The following is an 18,932-nucleotide window of genomic DNA, read 5'->3' as shown; positions in this document are numbered from 1 at the left end:
CTTGCTTTTAATATGAACTTGCACAATTTAGATCAACAATTTTAAAAAAATGAATATATATCCTTCAATTATAGTAAAAATAAAACCAAAATTAAAATGCTAATAAGAGTGAAACCCGTTATTTGTATCTATGAGTCTTTTTCTATTTGGTTTGTTCATTTATTTTGTTCTTTAGATTCCACATATAAGTAAAATTATGTAGTATTTGTCTTTTTCTGTCTGACTTATTTTACTTAGCATAATACTCTCTACATCCATCCATGTTGTTACAAATGGTAAGATTTCCTTTTTCTTATGGCCGAATAATATTCATATGAATATATATATTCCACCTCTTCTTTATGCAATTGTCCATTGATGGACACTTAGGTTGCTTAAATATCTTGGTTATTGTAAATAATGATGTAATAAACATAGGAATGCATATATCTTTTTGAATTAATGTTTTGAGTTTCTTTGGATAAGCACTCAAAAGTAGAATTACAAGGGTCATAAGCTAAGTCTATTTTTAATTTTCTGAAGAATTTCCATACTATTTTCCACAGTGGCTGCGCCAATTTGCATTTCTACCAATAGTACAGGAGAGTACCCTTTTCTCCACACCCTCACCAATACTTGTTTGTTGATTTATTGATGGTAGCCATTCTGACAGGTGTGAGGTGGTATCTCTTTGCAGTATTAATTTTCATCTCTCTGATGCCTATTTTTTCATGATAATTGTCCCTGCCCAGTTATTGTACTAAGCAAAACCAATGTTTATATTGCACATCCATCAACACCTATACTGAGAACTTTAGATTCACTCATTTAATTGATGAATTGTTGAGTGTATTGGGTGATGTCTGGTGGGTTTAAGAGAATGAAGTACATGTTCCACAGCACAGCTGAGTTTCCTTAGGGGTAAATTCTTTTGCGGGAGCACATGCAGAAATCATGTTTAGCTCTAGGGCAATTTCTTCCATATGACACAGTGGTAGTGCTCAGGTACTTGTTAACTGCTTAAGATGATGCAAAGATCTTCTCACAGAAAAATATTGACTCTATCTGCTCTATAAGTATATGTTGCTTAAGTGGATTGACCTCTCCAGGTAAAAAATATTGGTCTACTGCCTAGCATTTAACACCACCAATAAAATTGCCTCGGATAAGGTAATATTTACTGTGACTTCAATCCTCAGCTTTTATAAAGGGTTTATATTAAAAAATGATCTATTTGAAAAATAGTACCATGACTTTTGCAAAGCTGCAGTGGAAGATAGTGCTACTGGTTTGCCCACTATTCATACAAAAAATATTCTGGTAAATTTTTGCTTGCTTGAGATTTTAGCAGAATAAATATGTTTGTCTCTTCAGAGGAATTTCATATTACTTACTCTGGCATAAAAAGGTAAAATGATGTCTTATAATGTTTTACTCCTCTTAGGTGGGTTTAAGCCCCAAACTTATTTTTCAGCAACCAAGGGTCTAGTGGCTTGTGAACACATTTTTGCCGCTTTCTATTTGGTTTCTACTGCTAATTAGCGTATTTTGCAATATGCTTATAATATTTGCTTTTAGATAGGAATGGAATGGATGCTTTTATGAGAAAAGTCACAATGCCATTCAAATTAATGTGGTGAAGTCGTTCTGTGGTTGGAGGATATTGAAATCAATTCAATATTTAGGCAGCCCTTCGATACAGCGCTGTGTCAGGAATGGCATTTGCAAAGGGCGTATAAGACATGGCGTTTTAGTCTTGTATATTTTAAAATAATTCACAATCTTTATTTAGAAAACTTCTCTCAAATCTCAAATAATTGGAAAAATAAGTAGGCAGGTCTTTAAGGGAAAAATAATTTTTAATAGCACTCAATTTAAAGATGGAAAACTTAAAATCCTTGAGGATAGCTTATAACCGGAGGGAGATATCAAACAAAGCATCGAACAGGTATAGTTTATGCCTGGGGAGCAAATCTAGCAAACTCATATTCAAAAGTATGTGAATATTCTTCCAAAGTCTCATAGCAAGTTTGTTTGTCACACATTGCTTTGTGTGCCATTGTGTGTGTTTATGAATGCACATATTAGAAAACTGAAGTTCTTGTGCATTTTAAAACTATGGAGTCACTTTAAAAGAGACATTTTCAGGGAATGGATGATTAATTATATATTGCCATTTCATAATCATCCACACTCAGTCTTATGCTCTAATTATCTTTGTGTTTCTAAGCTTTTCTGCTGTTGGTCTTTAATAAGAGACAATCAACAACTCGTTAGGATCCTTGGGGGCAGGCAGAATGGGAGGCGAGGGAGGGAAGACCAAAGCCTGCTTTCAATTCTGTTTTCCCTACTAAGTTTGGTTGCACAGCACTATTTTGTTTTCATTCATCTGTCCTTTGCAGAATATATTTTTATTTGTTTGTTTGTGCTCTTTTTGTGGTAGTTCCTCAGGTGGATTACTGTTGCAAGATTTATCAGCATTGCATTGTTCTTCATTTTTCCCTAACGAAGTTCCTATTTGAGGCCCGGGTCTGGTTTGGCTCTGCTGCATTCAATCGCACTTGTGTAGAAAGTCACTCGGCCGCATTTGGGATTGTGTTCTTCATAACTGGTCTCATTCTGCTCTGTCTGGCATTTCCTGTTGTTTACACAAAACTGCACACTTTCTAAGTGGGCATATTGCACACTATTATAATTATGATATTCATTTAGGTTATAGATTTAGACTTTTATAACATTTCTTATTTGGAGACATGCATGGTGGGTTTGGATAGAATTTGAAGGAAGAATTGAATTTTCCCGTTTACGAAAGCACAAATCCCCTTTGAGGATGCGAGGTCCTTACACCCCCAGAATGAAAAACAAGCATGTGAAGAGAGCATAGAGACTCCTCGTCCATGTTCCGTCCCGTCTTCCCTCAGTCTAGGCATTCTCAGTCTACCAATTTTTATCCCATTCTCCAGCATATCTTTGTTCTGCTGTTGTTCTCCAAACATCCTGTACATTGACTAATGCATTTACTATTTAATATTCTGCACTCACTCTGTGCTGTTATCTCAAGACTCGATGCTTTTGCATCGGGCAAGTGAAGTGGTCATTTGACTCTTTGTCAGGGAGGAATAGACTGAGGCATTATTCAGCTCAGACTTGATCTCTAGAGTCTGAGTGAGGTGTCCACCTTCCGTTCCCCATGGAACCTTCCCGAGAGTATTTATCGCACCTTGGATTGTACCAGATCAGCAATGTTGGCTCAGCTGGCCGGCTCTCGCATTAGGCGGTTGCTCCTTGCAGGCCAGGGGCTGTGCCTCACCTGCTCCCTGTCCTCCAGGTTGTCTTCTCTCCATGCTTCCCGTTCAGAACCAAGCTCAATGCTTTTTATCACTAAACCTGCCCAGCAATACCAACCCTTAGTGCTCTCTCCCTGTTAACTCCTAAAAGCGATTTCTGCAAAATACACCATCTTACATGGTTTCCTTCACTTTCTACTTCTAGTATAGCATTCATTCTATGCTTTATGTCACCTCCAAATAGTTTATAAGGATATCGTATTATTTATCATTGCCTGCCCACCACTGCATCGTGCCAAGCACAATGTTATGTATACATTTGTTCATTTAAAAATAACATTTGGTATTTAAACCAGAAAATATCCATTCCTTCATGTATACATATATGTGTATTATATATGTGATGTTTATTATACATATATGTATATATAAGTATATGTATATATACATATAAATATAAATACATATATAAATGAGTATTAGCTTATACAACACAAACATAAATGCACATGAGTTTATATATACTTGCATGTAAATATAAATGCATTTATTTATATTTAATTTTATAATTATAAATTTTTAGGAGAAATAGATTTTCTGAAGTATTATTCAGTCTGAGATACTTGTCTTTATCTTCACAATATTTGTTTGTTGCCCTTTTACCATATTCCATAAGTGTATTCACCATATCTTGTATTCTACTGAATTGAGAATTATGAATATGTTTCTATGTACACGTGTATGTATATGTGTGTGTGAATATGTGTGCACCTCCTAAAGCATTTCTTGGCTCCCTAATACATTTTAAGTATTATAATTCTTTTTATTTGGACTGTTATTAGAATAGGTCCAAAATATCTTTCCACTTGAGATTTATTTATGAAAACAGTGTATAAAAAATAGGTGATATTGGACATTAAAGTATATCTTCTTTTAATCATCTGTATCACTAACATTAATGAAATCAGGGATTTAATCTTTGGTGGGTAATTACTTGCATAAAAAATACTTGCACATTGCCCAGCCAGGCTGCCAGGCATGGTTCAGCGGTTGAGCGTCGACCTCGGATCCAGGCGATCGGGGTTCGATTCCCGGTCAGGGCACATGCCTGGGTTGCGGGCTTGATCCCCAGCAGGGGGTGTACAGGAGGCAGCCGATCAATGACTCTCTCATCACTGATGTTTCTCTCTCTCTCTCCCTTCCTCTCTCTGAAATCAATAAAGATAGTTAAAAAAATGCTTGCACATCTATTGAAAATGTTTTAATCCCTTTTCTTAAGCTGAAGCTTTACTCTCTTCATGTGTCCTTTTTTTCAAGCTGCTTCCATTCTCCTTTTTCATCTTTTTTATTAGAATAACTGTTACCTGAAAGTAACTACTCTCAAATCACCTATGATGGGGCATTTTAAGCTGCTGATTGCATTTATCTACCATCATTCAAAATTAATCAAGTAAATCTAAATCCCCACTTTCCCCATTTTACTTTAATTTCCTTTATAACATTATCATCTTCTTTTTCACTTACTGCCAGTGGAAGTTCATATGCCAGTAATGGCAATTCCCTATTTCCCTGTTGTACTTTCATGTTTTGCCATTTCTGAGTACGCTGGTTTTCATTATTACTAATTAGCTATATTTTCCACCCCAATGGGACTTAGTTCTATATTATTTTACTAAGGCCCTTCCCCCTAAATGTTGTGCTATCCACTTGAAGTAAAACCTGGTCATCACCGGACAGCAGTCATTAAAAAGGAATGAATTTTCTGAGAGGTGGCAGTTGGGTGGGGAAAGACAATGAGTATATTTTCATTCCTAATGATTTGGAGACTTAACAAAAAAAATGTAGGAAACCTGAAGAACACAATGCAGTCTTACCTGTTGCTCAAGTGCTGATCACTACACTATCTCAATGAACCATTTGAGACTCTCAGAAATGGGGAGGATCTATACAACTTCCCAATGCACATTTTTTCTTCATCATCTACACACAACACTGCAGATTCCCATGTTTCTTTCTCATGATTTAGTGTTGGCTTTAAAAAACCACAGCAAGGCTTGGCAGAAATGCCTCTGGGACCACTAATGTAGAGCCTAGGATCAGGATGAGGGATGACGGTTTCTGGGAGAGTATTTCTCAGAGTGGGTTTCACATAGTGCTAGTCTCACAAGATGCCCCAGGACAAAAGGTTTTATGTCATCGAAGATTTGAACAGAGTTAAAAAGGGGTGAAGTAGTAAAGAAATCTCTTTACATGTTGAACCCTGGAACTTCTACTCCTTTATATTCGTTATTTTAAAAATATCTATTAAAATTCCATAGGCTGTCCTGGCTGGTGTGGCTGAGTTGATTGAGCGTCTTCTGGTCCATGGAAAGGTGGCCGGTTTGATTCCCACTCAGGGCACATACAGGAGGCAACTGATCTATGTTTCTCTCTCACATGGGTGTTTCCCTCTCTCTTCCTCTCCCTTCCTCTCTCTCTCTCAAATTAATAAAAACATATTGTCCAGTGAGGATTAAAAAATTATTTTAAAACATCCATAGATTATTTTGAGGAATACTAGAATATAGATAATGTGAAGATGGGGGAGATGTAAATGGAACTAATGCAGGTTTTATTGTGTGTAAATGTGTTTGAAAGCTTTGCTTATTGCCTCTTTCCCCTTAGCTTACAAATATTCCTCAAAAAAGATATGTTCCCAGAGATCCAGTCCATATTGAACAGAAGATACTAATCAATCTATGAAGGAAAAAGCTATTTCTATTTTAACTTCTCAGAAAATTTAATTCTTAGCACGTCTCAATACTTGTTTGCAAAAGGAATAAACAAACAAAAAATTCCCCAAAGCCCGTTGGTCAGAAACAAATTATTCACAAATGTCTAGAAAAACATTGTCTGAAAATTGTCAAACAAAATGTTTTCTACTCCCCAGAGCCTGTGTTCATCCTCAAGGCATTTTACAGGAAAGGATGCTGGGGTGCTCTGGTCCAGGGCAGTGAGAGGACCTGCTCATTCCCTGCCATGGAGACTGCCCTGGGCCCACGGGCACTGTATTTGAATCACAAAATACCTTCATTGGTTAATAACTGAGACTTCTGAATATATATATTTCTTATAGCTTGATTTCTGCAGGGAGAAAATGTGCTGACTAGATGATGCAGAGGCAGATGACCTTTGTAGTTCTTCATACACCAAACACACAACCATACAATTGTCTTGCATCTGTCTCTGGGTTTTTTGACAGCTTTTTAATATTCTTGTGCACCTTCTCTGGGCCTGAGGAAATTCCTTCTGAGGCTGAAGGCCAACACCAAGAACAACAAATTCATCAAAGTGAAAGAATCCTTGAAACCTCCTGGAGACAGCATATTGTCTTCCCCTTCTAGTTAGTGTTTCTACTTGTCTTTACTTTTAAAATCTTACAAACTGGTTTTTGGTTATTACAGTCTCAATTCACATCTCTGCCATGAAAATAAACCCAGTGTGAACTCTGCCAATCTCATCTTTGGAAGAGATAAAATCCATTTTCACAAATTGAGGACATTAATTATTATTTGTTGTTTAAATGCTTTCTAGCAACATTGACACGTTTTCTCTAGCTGACGCAGAGAACAGAGTGTACTGTTATTTTAATTACCTAATAATTTTTCACTTTTGCCATTTGTAGATGTTTCCATAATGCACTTAAATTCCATAGAGCAATGATTGTTTTATAATTTCTCTACCATTTATCATACTGGTAACTCATATTGTCTTTAACCATATATATGTATTGCTATTGTATTATATTAATGCAACATTATTTGTGATTATTCTAATACTATTTTATTTTCATATTGTTAATCTAAATTAAATAACACTCTGTATTGCCCATTTACCATGTGTTTTAAAAATATTTTTAAATGAATGTTAGTTTCCTTTTTCATTTTTACTGTTACTATGATTACTATTTTAAAGAACACAAACTTCTCTTTATTTTTGGAAATGATCTGATCATATAACTGTACTTAAAAAAAGGAACAAAATATTTATGAAGTACAATAGGGAATTTTTCCCCCACCCAGTCCATAAGATAATTTTTCAACATATCCATCTTAAAAAAATAAAGTTATTGTTAACTATCCCAAAGTTAATATTCACTTTCTTCCAATTCTCACAGTTATATATGTTCGTAAAGTATTAAATAATTTTGTAGATAAGTTTGTGTTCTATCTATTTGAAGCTCTTTGGGGGTGAAGAAGATCAGATCTGGAAATTAGTGGTAATAGAGTGAAATCTTTCATTTCCAGTGGTTTTTACATTCTTCATTGGTGTCTTTTAGTCACGTCTTTCAGTCAATGCCAATTTTTATTCATCACTGCCCACCCCAGGAGCAAATGAGTAAAGGAGATTATGCATTTGGTCATAAATATTAACGTAGAGTTTTAAAATGACACTTTGTCTGCCTATAATTTGTCTACATGCAAGTTTGTTTTACATAAAATGGCGTTTTTACAAATTTGAAATGTGAATATATTTTATTTTTTTTCCCAGTGAGTACACAATACACAATTCTTTGACAATACTATTAATCAATGTTACGCCAATTTCTTTTCTGATCTAACAACATCAAATGAAACACATTAAGATTTTGGATGCTGCTTGGTGACGTAAACAAACTACAGTTAAAAAAGAATCCATCTATAAAACAAAGTATAAAAAGTCTACCCACGGCCACAAAATCCCTTATCTTGCAACACTTTAAAGTCACAATAAATGCTTTTGAAAATGATGAGATAAGATAACTTAGTAAATTGAATGTCATTTAAAATGTACGGTGTTTCATTTGAAGCACACATAATAGAGAAGCAAAATAAAAGTAACTTCACCTCTAAGGTAATGTGGAAAAACATGTTGCATTACACCAAACCTTGCCATGTAATTCTATAAATACAATTTACAGAAGCAGATGAACAACTCAGTGAATGTCATGGTTCTGCGTATTTTTAATACTGACACACAATCACTTTCCAGTGGAGGAGACAGATCAGCCTGGAGTTCATTGGCACTGTCATCATTACGTTGTCGATGGACAATCACACAAATTAGTTCAATAGAAATTTGGAGGTGTTCTAGCAAGCTCATGCAAACTTTCAACTCAAACCCATTGAAAATATATGTAAATACCCAGAGCATTAAACCATGACGTAGACAACCATTTAATCGGTTTTGTTACCGAAAGCAAGTAAACTTGCAGTGTTTTTTCTTCCTTTGGTTGTATGATACCTTAAATGTTGATCTTGAGTTTCCTACGTTCTCCCTTGAACTGGATTCAAACGCTGTGAAGAAATCAACTGCTTTCATGTCCCTGTAAGTATGACACGGAAAGGTGCGGACAAGGGGCAGCTGCGCTCCGCCTGCGGGCCCTGAGCGGGAGGGAGCTGGGCAGGGGCCTGGCCGCTGTGCATGCGGCGCCTGAGCGGCGCTGTGCGGGACACTGCTCGGCAGCGAGCCCCAAGCAGGCCGGCGCGGTCTGTCCCTCCCGCAGCTCCTCCCGGCAGCCTGCCGGGCCTGCCGCCTCTAGGCCTGGAGGCAAGCGCTCCGTGAGCTTCTACAGCCCCACCGCTGGCTACGGGGTGAAAAATCACGGCCCTTCCTCACCCGTGTTTGTATTTTTAATGGTATTTTAGAAGCTTTTTACCCACGGCAAGCTGAAGAAGACTGGATTTTTTCACTGTGTTCCTGAGTTCGTGTGGACAGCCACAGCTTTTAGTGTGCCCTGTATCCATTTGGAGACGGTATTTTGTGTGCAATATTTGACCAGCTAACTCATTTAAAACCAGCTTTAACAGGGAATGTGGGCTATTCTCAAATAACATTCTAAGAAAGAAACCATAAGGTCTCCACTGCAAAAATCTAACCATAAGTCGGCTTTATGCACTGGGGACAATTAAGATGTTAGGGTGCATGGCCGATGTGATCCCAGGAGCCAGCAGCATACACATGCTCTGTTTCTGGAGCCCTGGTTTCTTAGTCACATACACCTTCCAGTTACCAGGGGCCAAAGGCGATGTGTAATATGTGCAATGAACTAAGGTTTTTGACTAAATTGGCTTATAGAGGAGTATAAAGAGGGAATACAAATGAACAGAACTTTGCTTTTAAACAGAAAGAGGTGAAGTAAGGAAATGCATAAATAAAAATTTAAATTCCTCACACCCTACAGCCTTCCCCAGCCTCTTTGTCCCAGAGACGTCAAACTGCACCTACGCTCAGGCGCTTCTGGGAGAAAGCCGAAGCGCTCCCTGCGTGCGTCTCAGAATTTCCTCCTCAGTGAAGAAATGAAGGACACGCCGCCAAGAGGAAGGGGGGGCCGGTGAAGAACACTGTCCCTGTGCTCGCCTGTGCTGATGCAGTCTCAGGCAACAGAAAACACGAAGCATCCCATTTTGCCATTACTGTAGCAATATGACACACAACTGGTGACTGAGCCAAAAAGGCAGGAAGAATGATTTGTCATTCAAATGAGTCCTGTATTTTAGAACTGACCATCATTACACTGGATATGCTTTAAAGTATAAACTACCGAACACGTCATAGGAAAACATGAGAAATTATAACTAGAGGGAGAATTTATAACTGTGTAGGCAGCACATGGGAACATGTCACAAGTGGACATCTCAGGAAAGTTCTACTTGACTGGCTGTACATGTACAGTAGCTGACAGAGATGTCAAAGTCATATTCATTTGGGCCGTACATGACTGACGTTCAGGAACTTCTTGCTCTCCAAGCCATGAAAACAAATGAGCCAGGACACTGTTATTAATGTCCATTGACGAGGTTTGGTTTTATTTAAAAAGTGTATAAACATGCATCTTCTCCTTTTCAATTTACTTATTCAAAATGGGTCAGACACATTTTAGTAGGTAGCCAATTGCTGAGCTCGTACCATGAAATATTTACTCCGATAAATCTACTTACTGTGAACTGAACATACTCTGAGCACTGCTTTTTAAGCACTTACAATTTGGATATGCATCTGGTGGCATAAACTTCACTTCTTCGTCAAATGAAAACGCAAAGTTGCGTATAGACTGCATTGTTTTAAAAAGTCACGAGTTGAAGTGATGCAGCTCTATCCTCTGGTGTGTACTGTACATGTCTTAGAGAGATGAAACAAGATATTGCAATAGAGTTTTTGTATTTCGAAGCAGCCCGAGTATGTCCTGATAATAAATTGCCTCTTTAACTATTTGCTGGATATTCTAGAGTTCATTTGCTTTGTTTCCTTGGGGGACATCGTATTATATTCTGACTTAATGAGTTGGAGAGGTTAATTATGGTCATTCAGAAAATGTTTTGTTAAAAAACCTGTAATATAAATACAGCTCTTGTGAAACACCTTAATTTCCTTCGCCTGTTGTAATTCTCAGCTGGGTCAATTACAACGGCAGGTAAAGCTGATTCTAAATATAACTTTAATTTTCTTATTATTTCTTAAAGCAAGTTTAGTACATCTTTGCTACCTGTATATTTTAATGCCTATTCAGTCTTAAGACTTAAACTTCCTTCTTTTGACCCACACTTTTGTCAACAGTAAAAGCCACCTTTCTGCTGTTTTAAAAATTTTTTATTGACTCGGTCCCTGATGTTCAAAGAAGACTCCGCCAACCCCACTGTCCTTAGCATCTTCCTATTTCTATACCCCAACCGAAAACCATCTAACGTGAAAAGGTCACAACCAGCATTCTCCAACCTGGCTTACAGTACAGAAACTCCCTTCACATTCAGTCTTTTTCTTCATGTCACGAGGAGTAGAGATTTGTGCTTATCACCAAATAAAATTGCAGTGCAAAATTTAAACATAAAAGTTACACAATTAAAAGTTAATATATGGCACCACAGCCTATTAATTCACATATAGTACAACAGACCAATAAGAACAGACAATAATAATATGAACAGAGCTAAAAAGAGTGAGCTTGCATAGCAATGCACGAAAGAAATTATATACAGAGGAAAATTCTTTTCTTCCCGGAGGGTGAGCTTTGTTTCCTTTCTTTTTTGTATACTCCTGACAAGAAAGAGTTAAGGTGGGTGGTGTACTTAAGAGAACACAAGTAAAATATCTGTGGGATATGTGTGGCTGTGTGTCTTTACATTGCATTTACAGTTCTTTTAATAGTACATAAATAAAGAAATTGTTCATTGCACTGTTTAGTGTCATCACTTCCATGAGTTCAGACCTGATGGTCCTTCAGAGCAGCTTTGCATGTCTCCTCTCAGTTACTCTGTAAAGAGGAAAACAAAACAGAAGTAAGTTTGCATTTAAATGAAGAAATCTTTTATCCTGACAAGCATACGGAAACTCAAGGTGAGCAGATAATAAATGAAAATGATATCATCAAATAGATTCTGCGAGTTTGTGAATTTAAGAAATTTTACTTAAATGAGATGAGAAAGGAGGGAAAAAAATGAAACATTGTAGAATTTGGAGATTTAAAATCCAAGCAGAGCTACTTTTGCACTTTTGTGAGTCTATAATTGTTTCAAAATAAAAGTTAAAGAAAAATCCAAGTAATCATAAATCAAATGAAAAATTATAAACATAGCTTAACAATAATCAGATTAGGATAGATAACTAACTCAATCAATAAAGAATTTACAGCTTTGAAAGTACTTTTATTTTTTACTATCTCATGTCATGCCCCAGTCTGCCATGTGAGCATAACAGTAATGCAAGTTTTTAGGTAAGAAAAATGAATAAGAAAGTAGTTAGTGTCCTTTCTCTTCTCACATAACCAGTAAGCAGTTGAAGAGATTGGAACCCAGGGTTGTTCCTTAGCAGGGTTTCTAAACTGTATTCAAAGAAGCAGTTGAAAATATTCAGCAACTACAATTCTGACATTGGATAGCAAAATTGGTAACTTTCCTCATGAAATTAACAGAGTTCAGTGCTTTTTACTGTGATATACAGAAACAGCCTATATTTCTCTATTACCTAGTATTTATATTTAGAAAACAGATTAATTATAATAAGTACCAATGTGAGTTCCTTATTTAAAAAGAAAAATTTATTTCTAAGTTATGTTGTAATAATCAAAATATTACAAATTATCTAAAGTCAAAGATCAACTTTTCAAATTAAAAAAAAAGAGACTTCCTAAGGAAGTTCTTTAAAACTACCAAAGAGCTGATATGTTTCCTTTAGAGTGCTCAGCTACAGAGGCAGAGAAAAGTACAAAGTGGACTATATTTAATCAACTTATAAGTATTAAGATTAATTGCCTAAATTAAGGCAAGTTTGTATACTATAAATCAAATTTGAAATAGAGGACAAGTTTATTTAATTGACTGCTGTAAATAGCAGTGGTCTAAGTTATGGCCAAACCTGCTCAAAATAATAATCGATTCACATAGTAGAGCAAGTTTTCTACTATTGTGAAATTTGTTTATGTGGCAGTGTTATCGATGGGGCTCAGGACATGCTACCCCAAAATACAGCACCTTGGTATATTGAATATCTTAAGCTGAAGGGGTCTGAGGATACAGCAGAAGCAGGAAGGTCACCCTGACCTCTCCCGTTCGCCCTTCTTCCCTCAAACAGGTTGTAAAACTGCCATGTGACAACTGCCCTCACAGGGCCAGGAGGAAGGAGGACATTCTTATCACAAGAGTTGGGGCTAGGAAATCTGTATAAACAAACCTTGTTCAACTAACCCTTACTGTCCGAGTTACTTCATCAATTACTACCCCAGGCTCAAATCCTTCTGTCTGATCAATCCTTTACATCCTTATATCTTGGTCTAAAAGGCAGAAACGTTCCCTCCTCTTGTCACTTCTTTGGGACTTCATCCTCTTGGGAAGGTTTGCATGTATATGTAAGAAATTAACAAAATGTGTATGCTTTTTTTTTTTCCTGTCAATCTTTGCCAGTTTAAATTTCAGATCTTGCGAGGGACCCTAAGAGGGTTGAGGAAAACATTTTCCTCCCCTACATTATTACTCCAATATTCTTTCTAGATCACCATAGTCTTTTAAATCTCCTAAAGCACTTACATAATTCACCTGTAAACTGTCCTTGACTACTTGAGCCCATATATCCTATGTCAAGCAGATCGCTGGCATTGCGCTGGTGGCCACCCCTCAACGCCTCGGCTTTCCTAGGCCCAGTGGATCCTTTAGAAGAAGCTGTTCCTGATGAGCTGTGACCTCCTGGAGATGGGAAGTTGGGCTTGCTGTAGGGCACCAAGGTCTCCTCTGGAAAAAAAAAAGAAACATAAGAGGCTAAGTTAAATAGCAGCATGTTGGCAAACAAACTTAACTTTAGATATTTAGCTCAAGATGAGCTCTTTTACCATTTTCCTTTTCAGGAAAATTAAAAATATGAGATTTAATAAAGCCCGAAAATTAAAAAGAATTTCCATGTGCAAGCAATATTTCCTACAATAGGAACTAAATCAGAATTAAATTAAAAGATATACTGGAATGAATGCGTGTACAATGTTATATATCATTTGCAAAATTTAAAGATATCATAAAAGAGACCTGCATACAATGAACCATATTGTTTAACTAAAGCATTTCTGAGAATAATTTCTGGAGTTTAGTGGAGGCTCCAATTTAATATTTCTATTAAGACTGACAGAACATGGTTTTGATTTTAAATTATAGCAACATTTTTCTCAATTTATGTAAAGAACTATATATTAACTATTAAAATAAGCTTCTTAAGCTTCTGTTGTTTCTTGAGATAGAAATACATTATTCGAAAGCCAGTATTCTACCTTAACAGAAAAAGAGAAACTCATACCATTTAATAAATAATGAGTCTATTATCTTTATGCATCATCTCTCTACAAATAACCCATGAAGTGCACACTAAATACTTAATGTTTTGAAATACTTTTTCTTCCTTCCTTCCTTTTTCCCTCCCTCCCTCTCTCCCCTCTCCCTTTCTCTTCTCCCTTCCTTCTTTCTTCTCTTTTTTCCCCTCCCAACCCCTTTTGTTTTTCTTTTTCTTTCTAGGCATCGACCATCATTACTGTGGTGAGATGACTAAAACAGAAAATGCTGACTGAACTTAGTATTTCTTTCCTAAGATCATCTTCAATGGCAGGGATCACATGATTCTGCTCTCAGTCTTAATGATGAACCTTCTTAAAAGTTTCACTAAACCTAGATGTTAATATTGTCATTTTTTGGCCGCTGTATAAATTATATTTTTTCTAAAACTTTGAGCACCAAGTTGTGACAAAATATAATTATTGAAAGTGCATGGGTAGAAGACGACATATCTAACATCGATTCAGTTCAAAGGAATAAATGAGTGCATCAGGAAACTCTTTCAAATGTTGTTTTGTGTGTGGGAGCATGTGTGTGTGTTTTAATACTCAAGGAATCTTGACATAAGAAGAAATATTCCAGAAAGTGTATTTCTGTAACAGTCTCAACACCCACTCCCCCAAGAAATCCAACCATGAACCATGAAATTCATTTTGTGACATTTCCAGGAAACTTGATTTATAAACAAGAACATTCCCCCATTGAATTGTTAACAATTAACTACATTTAATCAGCTGGAGAAAGTGTAGGCCCGGGTTAACCTTTCTAACAGGAGGATTCTGAGATTGGGCATTTATCTGCAACTTTATTCATTATTTCATTTAATTCAGCAATTTGACCGAAGTGAGTTCTCTTTTCAAGATGACTAGTTACTTCAGTCAAAATTAACAAATTGGTTGATGGTAGAATTTAAATTGACACTGAAGTTGAAATTTTGTGGTATTAAAAGTACTCAATATAAACAAACATTAAAAGGTAAAAAAAATCAAATTGTCTCCTGAGCACTAGAGGTAGAGATCCTACTCAGAGGTTAACTTGAGGAGCAATCCCCACTGGGTCAGCCTTAAAGGATGTGCTGGTGAGCTCTGCTGCGGAATTCCAACTTCAATTAGTGACTCAAGGCAAATGCATTTCAGAAGCCCTTAAACAACTGCCGTTTCTAAAATACCTAGTACAAAAAAAAAATGGTAAAAGTCCACACTTTGTTGGGACTGTGCAGAACACACCTGGTCCAACACCTTGTTTGTGTAGGGCTTTCCGTATGTCTTCTTGGCGTTCTGTGGAGTTAATCCATTCCTGGGTTTGTCGCTGCCACTCTAGGGACGTTCTAGCTGGACAATCCAATGAGCTCTTTGTGTCTTCTAAGTTGGATGCTTGTTGTCTCTCCAGAGAGCTTCCTTTTCTCTCTGTTGAGTTTTCCACGTTACCAGCATGCTGGCTCGGGCCTATTTGCTGCCTTAAACCCTGACCTGGAGGGGGATCTGGTGGTGGTGGAAGATCTAAAAATTTTGAATAATGTTTAGAATGGACTATAACTTAATGAAAAATACAAGTTTAAGTTCAAGATGAAGAAAAAAACAAAACAAAACTCTGCCTTGCTAAAAGTATCACCCATGCAAAATATATATTTTTGGGGGGGGGGAAGGCCAGTTGTTTATATCCAAATGCATATTATTGATCTCTTTGCTATATTTTGATCACATTGCCTTTGAAATAAAACCAACTGATTTTATTCAACTATTATATGTGGAAAATGTTTTCAATTGCACATTGAGGCTAATATTTAAGGTGTAAAAGGGCAGTTTATGATTTCTCCATATTTAATCCATTGTCCATCCCCACTTCCCAAAATAGAAATACCACCACACAAAATGACTAGAAATTCTAGCAGCTGTGTTAATAAAAGGCTCTGGGAAGAATAAAAGCTATCCTGCCAATCTCCATAGGAAATTTTGCCCTGGGGAAATTAAGAACTATATGCCGTATCATATGCAACATATGACTGCCTTTACCCATGTATCCAGCACGTTTAACAACAAAGGGTTAAGCTAACATTTATGAAATGCAATTAGCATTCTGCCTGACAACCAATCCTAGCTGTTCGTTTCATGAGCTAGCTAATGAGTTACAACTAATATGTTATAGTCTTCCAATGTGTTAACTTTAATAGGTAATAACCAATGTTCAGAGCACAGATAGAATATGCTTCATGGTGCTAGAGTAGACAATGTATCATGACATTTTGAAATGTAGTGGCATAGAGAGTTTTTCCGAAAAGATCTAAATATCAGATATAAAAAAAAAACAAAGTTCAAAGACTCAGCTAATTTTTTATTTTACTTTTATTAACTCCTCAGATTTTCATTAACTTTATATTTTTAATGTCTTCAACTGTGATATCATAGAACTGTCTTTTATATTTCTTTATGTACTATACTAAATCTCTTATACTATTCATACTATTATACTAGTTCTGAAATTACTTTGTTGAAGCACTTGAAAGTTTCTAAACATTTTAAACATTCTTTGCATTATTTTCTTCTATTTCTTTCTGGCATACCATTAAAATATCTTTGTTCATCCTTAGACTATCAGTAATTATATTATTTGTTCATAAAGACCAAATATCATATACAATATGCATATTTATTCTATTATAAAGGATACTGTAGATAATATAGTGAATTGATTCCCATACCATTTTTGTAATTGTGCTCTTGTTTCTAATAATAATGTTTGTAAAATTAAAAGGGAAAAGCATAATTTTTTTGGTAGCAAAGGTAGCTTACTGAAGGAAAGCTAAGGTGCTCCTTTTAAAGGCTTTCTTAAGAAACGTTATACTCTCTTTATGAGCAAAGTGACACTGTCCTCAGCTGAACCAACAACGATGGGCTCCTCAGCATCTGTTCAGGAAGCAGCCACGTTGGGGCAGAGCTTTTATTTCTCATGTATATCCTCTTGTTAGAAGATGAATTACTAATTATTGAAGGGGACAGGGTTTCTGTCTGGGAGAATCAAGTTGCATTTGGAACCTTTCTTCCAAAAGGAAGAGCTAATCTAATACTGAGATATCTGTTTGTTGAATGATCCACTGAGGAGTTTGGTGTTTCCTTTGTATGCAAAGCTGACTTCCTTCAGTACGGATTATTATAAATGCAAATCAATTATTTCATCTGAGTTATTGGATTTAAGACTGCCAGTAGGAGAGAAATTATTGTAATATCTTCCAAAATAACATATTTTGTCATTGATTTTTTTTCTCCATCTGAGCAGTTTCATTTTTTAAATGGCCAAAATAGAATCTGCTTATGTTAGCTAAAATTCTGATTACTATTTAATCAACTTGAAATTATACAGCTACATAATTAATATACTTGGAGTTTGTATATCCTAGAAAGAAAGAACATTGCATACACATTGAAATAAACAAATTGGAAAAAAAGATGGAATTGAGAATGGCTGTGGAAAAAAATAAAGGTATGTAATCAAATATATTTACTGAAATTAAATTTATTATTCATTTCTATGTTGATTCATTTTAACTAAATCAATTCGCTAAAGAGTCTCTTACTGGCTGTAAGAGATTTGCTGTTGCCTGGCACACAGCAGTCCAATGATATATGTGCCATTATTATCCCCCTCTCTCTTTTTTTTTTTTTTTTTTAGGTTAGGAAAACAAAGACATGAAAAAATTACATATCTCCAGCCTGGATCTCTCCTGCCATAAACTCTCAACTCATGTAACTAAATCTACACTGAAGATTTGGACTTAAATGGTTAGAAGGCCTCTCAAATTTCACATATCCAACCTGAGCTCTAGATCTCCCTCTATAATATGTGTTCCCTCTGCAGTGTTCCTCATCTCAGTTAGTAGCAATTCCATCTTGTAAGTTTGCCAAAACTCTGGTGTAGTCTTTGACTTTCCTGCTTTACAGTCTATTTAATTTTATTCACAAACCCTGTGAGCTCTACCTTCACACTATACCCAATTCAGCCTTTCTCATTGCTTCTACCAACTCTAGCTTGGCGTGAACCGCTAGCATCTATTCCTTATGTAACTCCTACACCCTCCCATGTGGTGTCTGCGCTTCCACATTCAGTCTATCTCCATAAAACAACCAGAGTGACCTTTTTATAGAAACAAAAGATCATGTCTCTCCTCCTGCCTTAATATGCACACATACATGCACAGGCGTGCCTGTCATCTTCTTGGTAAGATCATTTCTGAGCACTGTACTTAAAATATGTCTCTGCCACCTTTGTATTTCTCGATTTCCAGCTTATATTTTTTCTCCATGACACTTGCTACCATTTTACTTTTTTAAAAGAAATTTTATCTATGTATCTTCTCCCATCAGAATGTAAGCTCCAGGAGGGCAAGGGATTTTTTCTGTTTCATTCCCACTGCCTATAATTTGGTGTGAGCTTAATAAATATTTGAATGAACAGTTTAATAAATAAAGAAATGTGCTCAATGATCAAAGCTAGTCTGTGAAAGAGCCCCTTAACCTGAATGGGATATTCAGAATGGGGGGAGGGGGAGGGCTGAAAAGAGATGATTGAGGAAGAAAGGTTGACAAACAGAGAAGTACCTTCTTTACCTATTTTTTGTTTGGCATTGGTTGATGTATTGGCTTTAAAGGGTATTCTTGGGCTTATGCAAATGGAATAGATTTAATCTGAGCAATGCCTGCTAAGGAGACACTTTATCCAAGGGAGAAGATCACTCCTTAATGTGTGGGGGCGTGTTTGCATAGGCTTTGGAACAGAGATTGACATTTCCCACCATTCCAAATTCCTCTTACTAAACACAAAGATGACTTCACCACTCCAGTAGTTAGTT

The 18,932-nt window shown here is 36.3% G+C and overlaps 1 protein-coding gene across 10 annotated transcripts in view; it reads right to left on the bottom strand.

Moving 5' to 3' along the window:
* Positions 1–7,591: 7,591 nt before the first annotated feature.
* Positions 7,592–18,932, bottom strand: part of ROBO2 (roundabout guidance receptor 2) — a 557,240-nt gene continuing 545,899 nt past the window's right edge. For 5 of the 10 annotated variants that reach the window (XM_016201743.2, XM_016201746.2, XM_016201745.2 and 2 more), the window contains 3 exons: positions 15,316–15,588; positions 13,304–13,504; positions 7,592–11,535 (listed from right to left, as the gene is read on the bottom strand). In XM_016201743.2, the coding sequence (XP_016057229.2) occupies positions 11,534–11,535; positions 13,304–13,504; positions 15,316–15,588 (476 nt within the window). In that variant the 3' untranslated portion in view covers positions 7,592–11,533. The remainder of the gene's footprint in view (positions 11,536–13,303; positions 13,505–15,315; positions 15,589–18,932) is intronic. The other 5 variants (XM_016201747.2, XM_016201748.2, XM_087818099.1 and 2 more) reach the window with 2 other exon arrangements.

Source organism: Miniopterus natalensis, chromosome 6 (genome assembly GCF_054644295.1).
Source record: "Miniopterus natalensis isolate mMinNat1 chromosome 6, mMinNat1.hap1, whole genome shotgun sequence".
Taxonomy (NCBI): domain Eukaryota; kingdom Metazoa; phylum Chordata; class Mammalia; order Chiroptera; family Miniopteridae; genus Miniopterus; species Miniopterus natalensis.
This window is presented reverse-complemented; position numbering and strand designations above follow the sequence as displayed.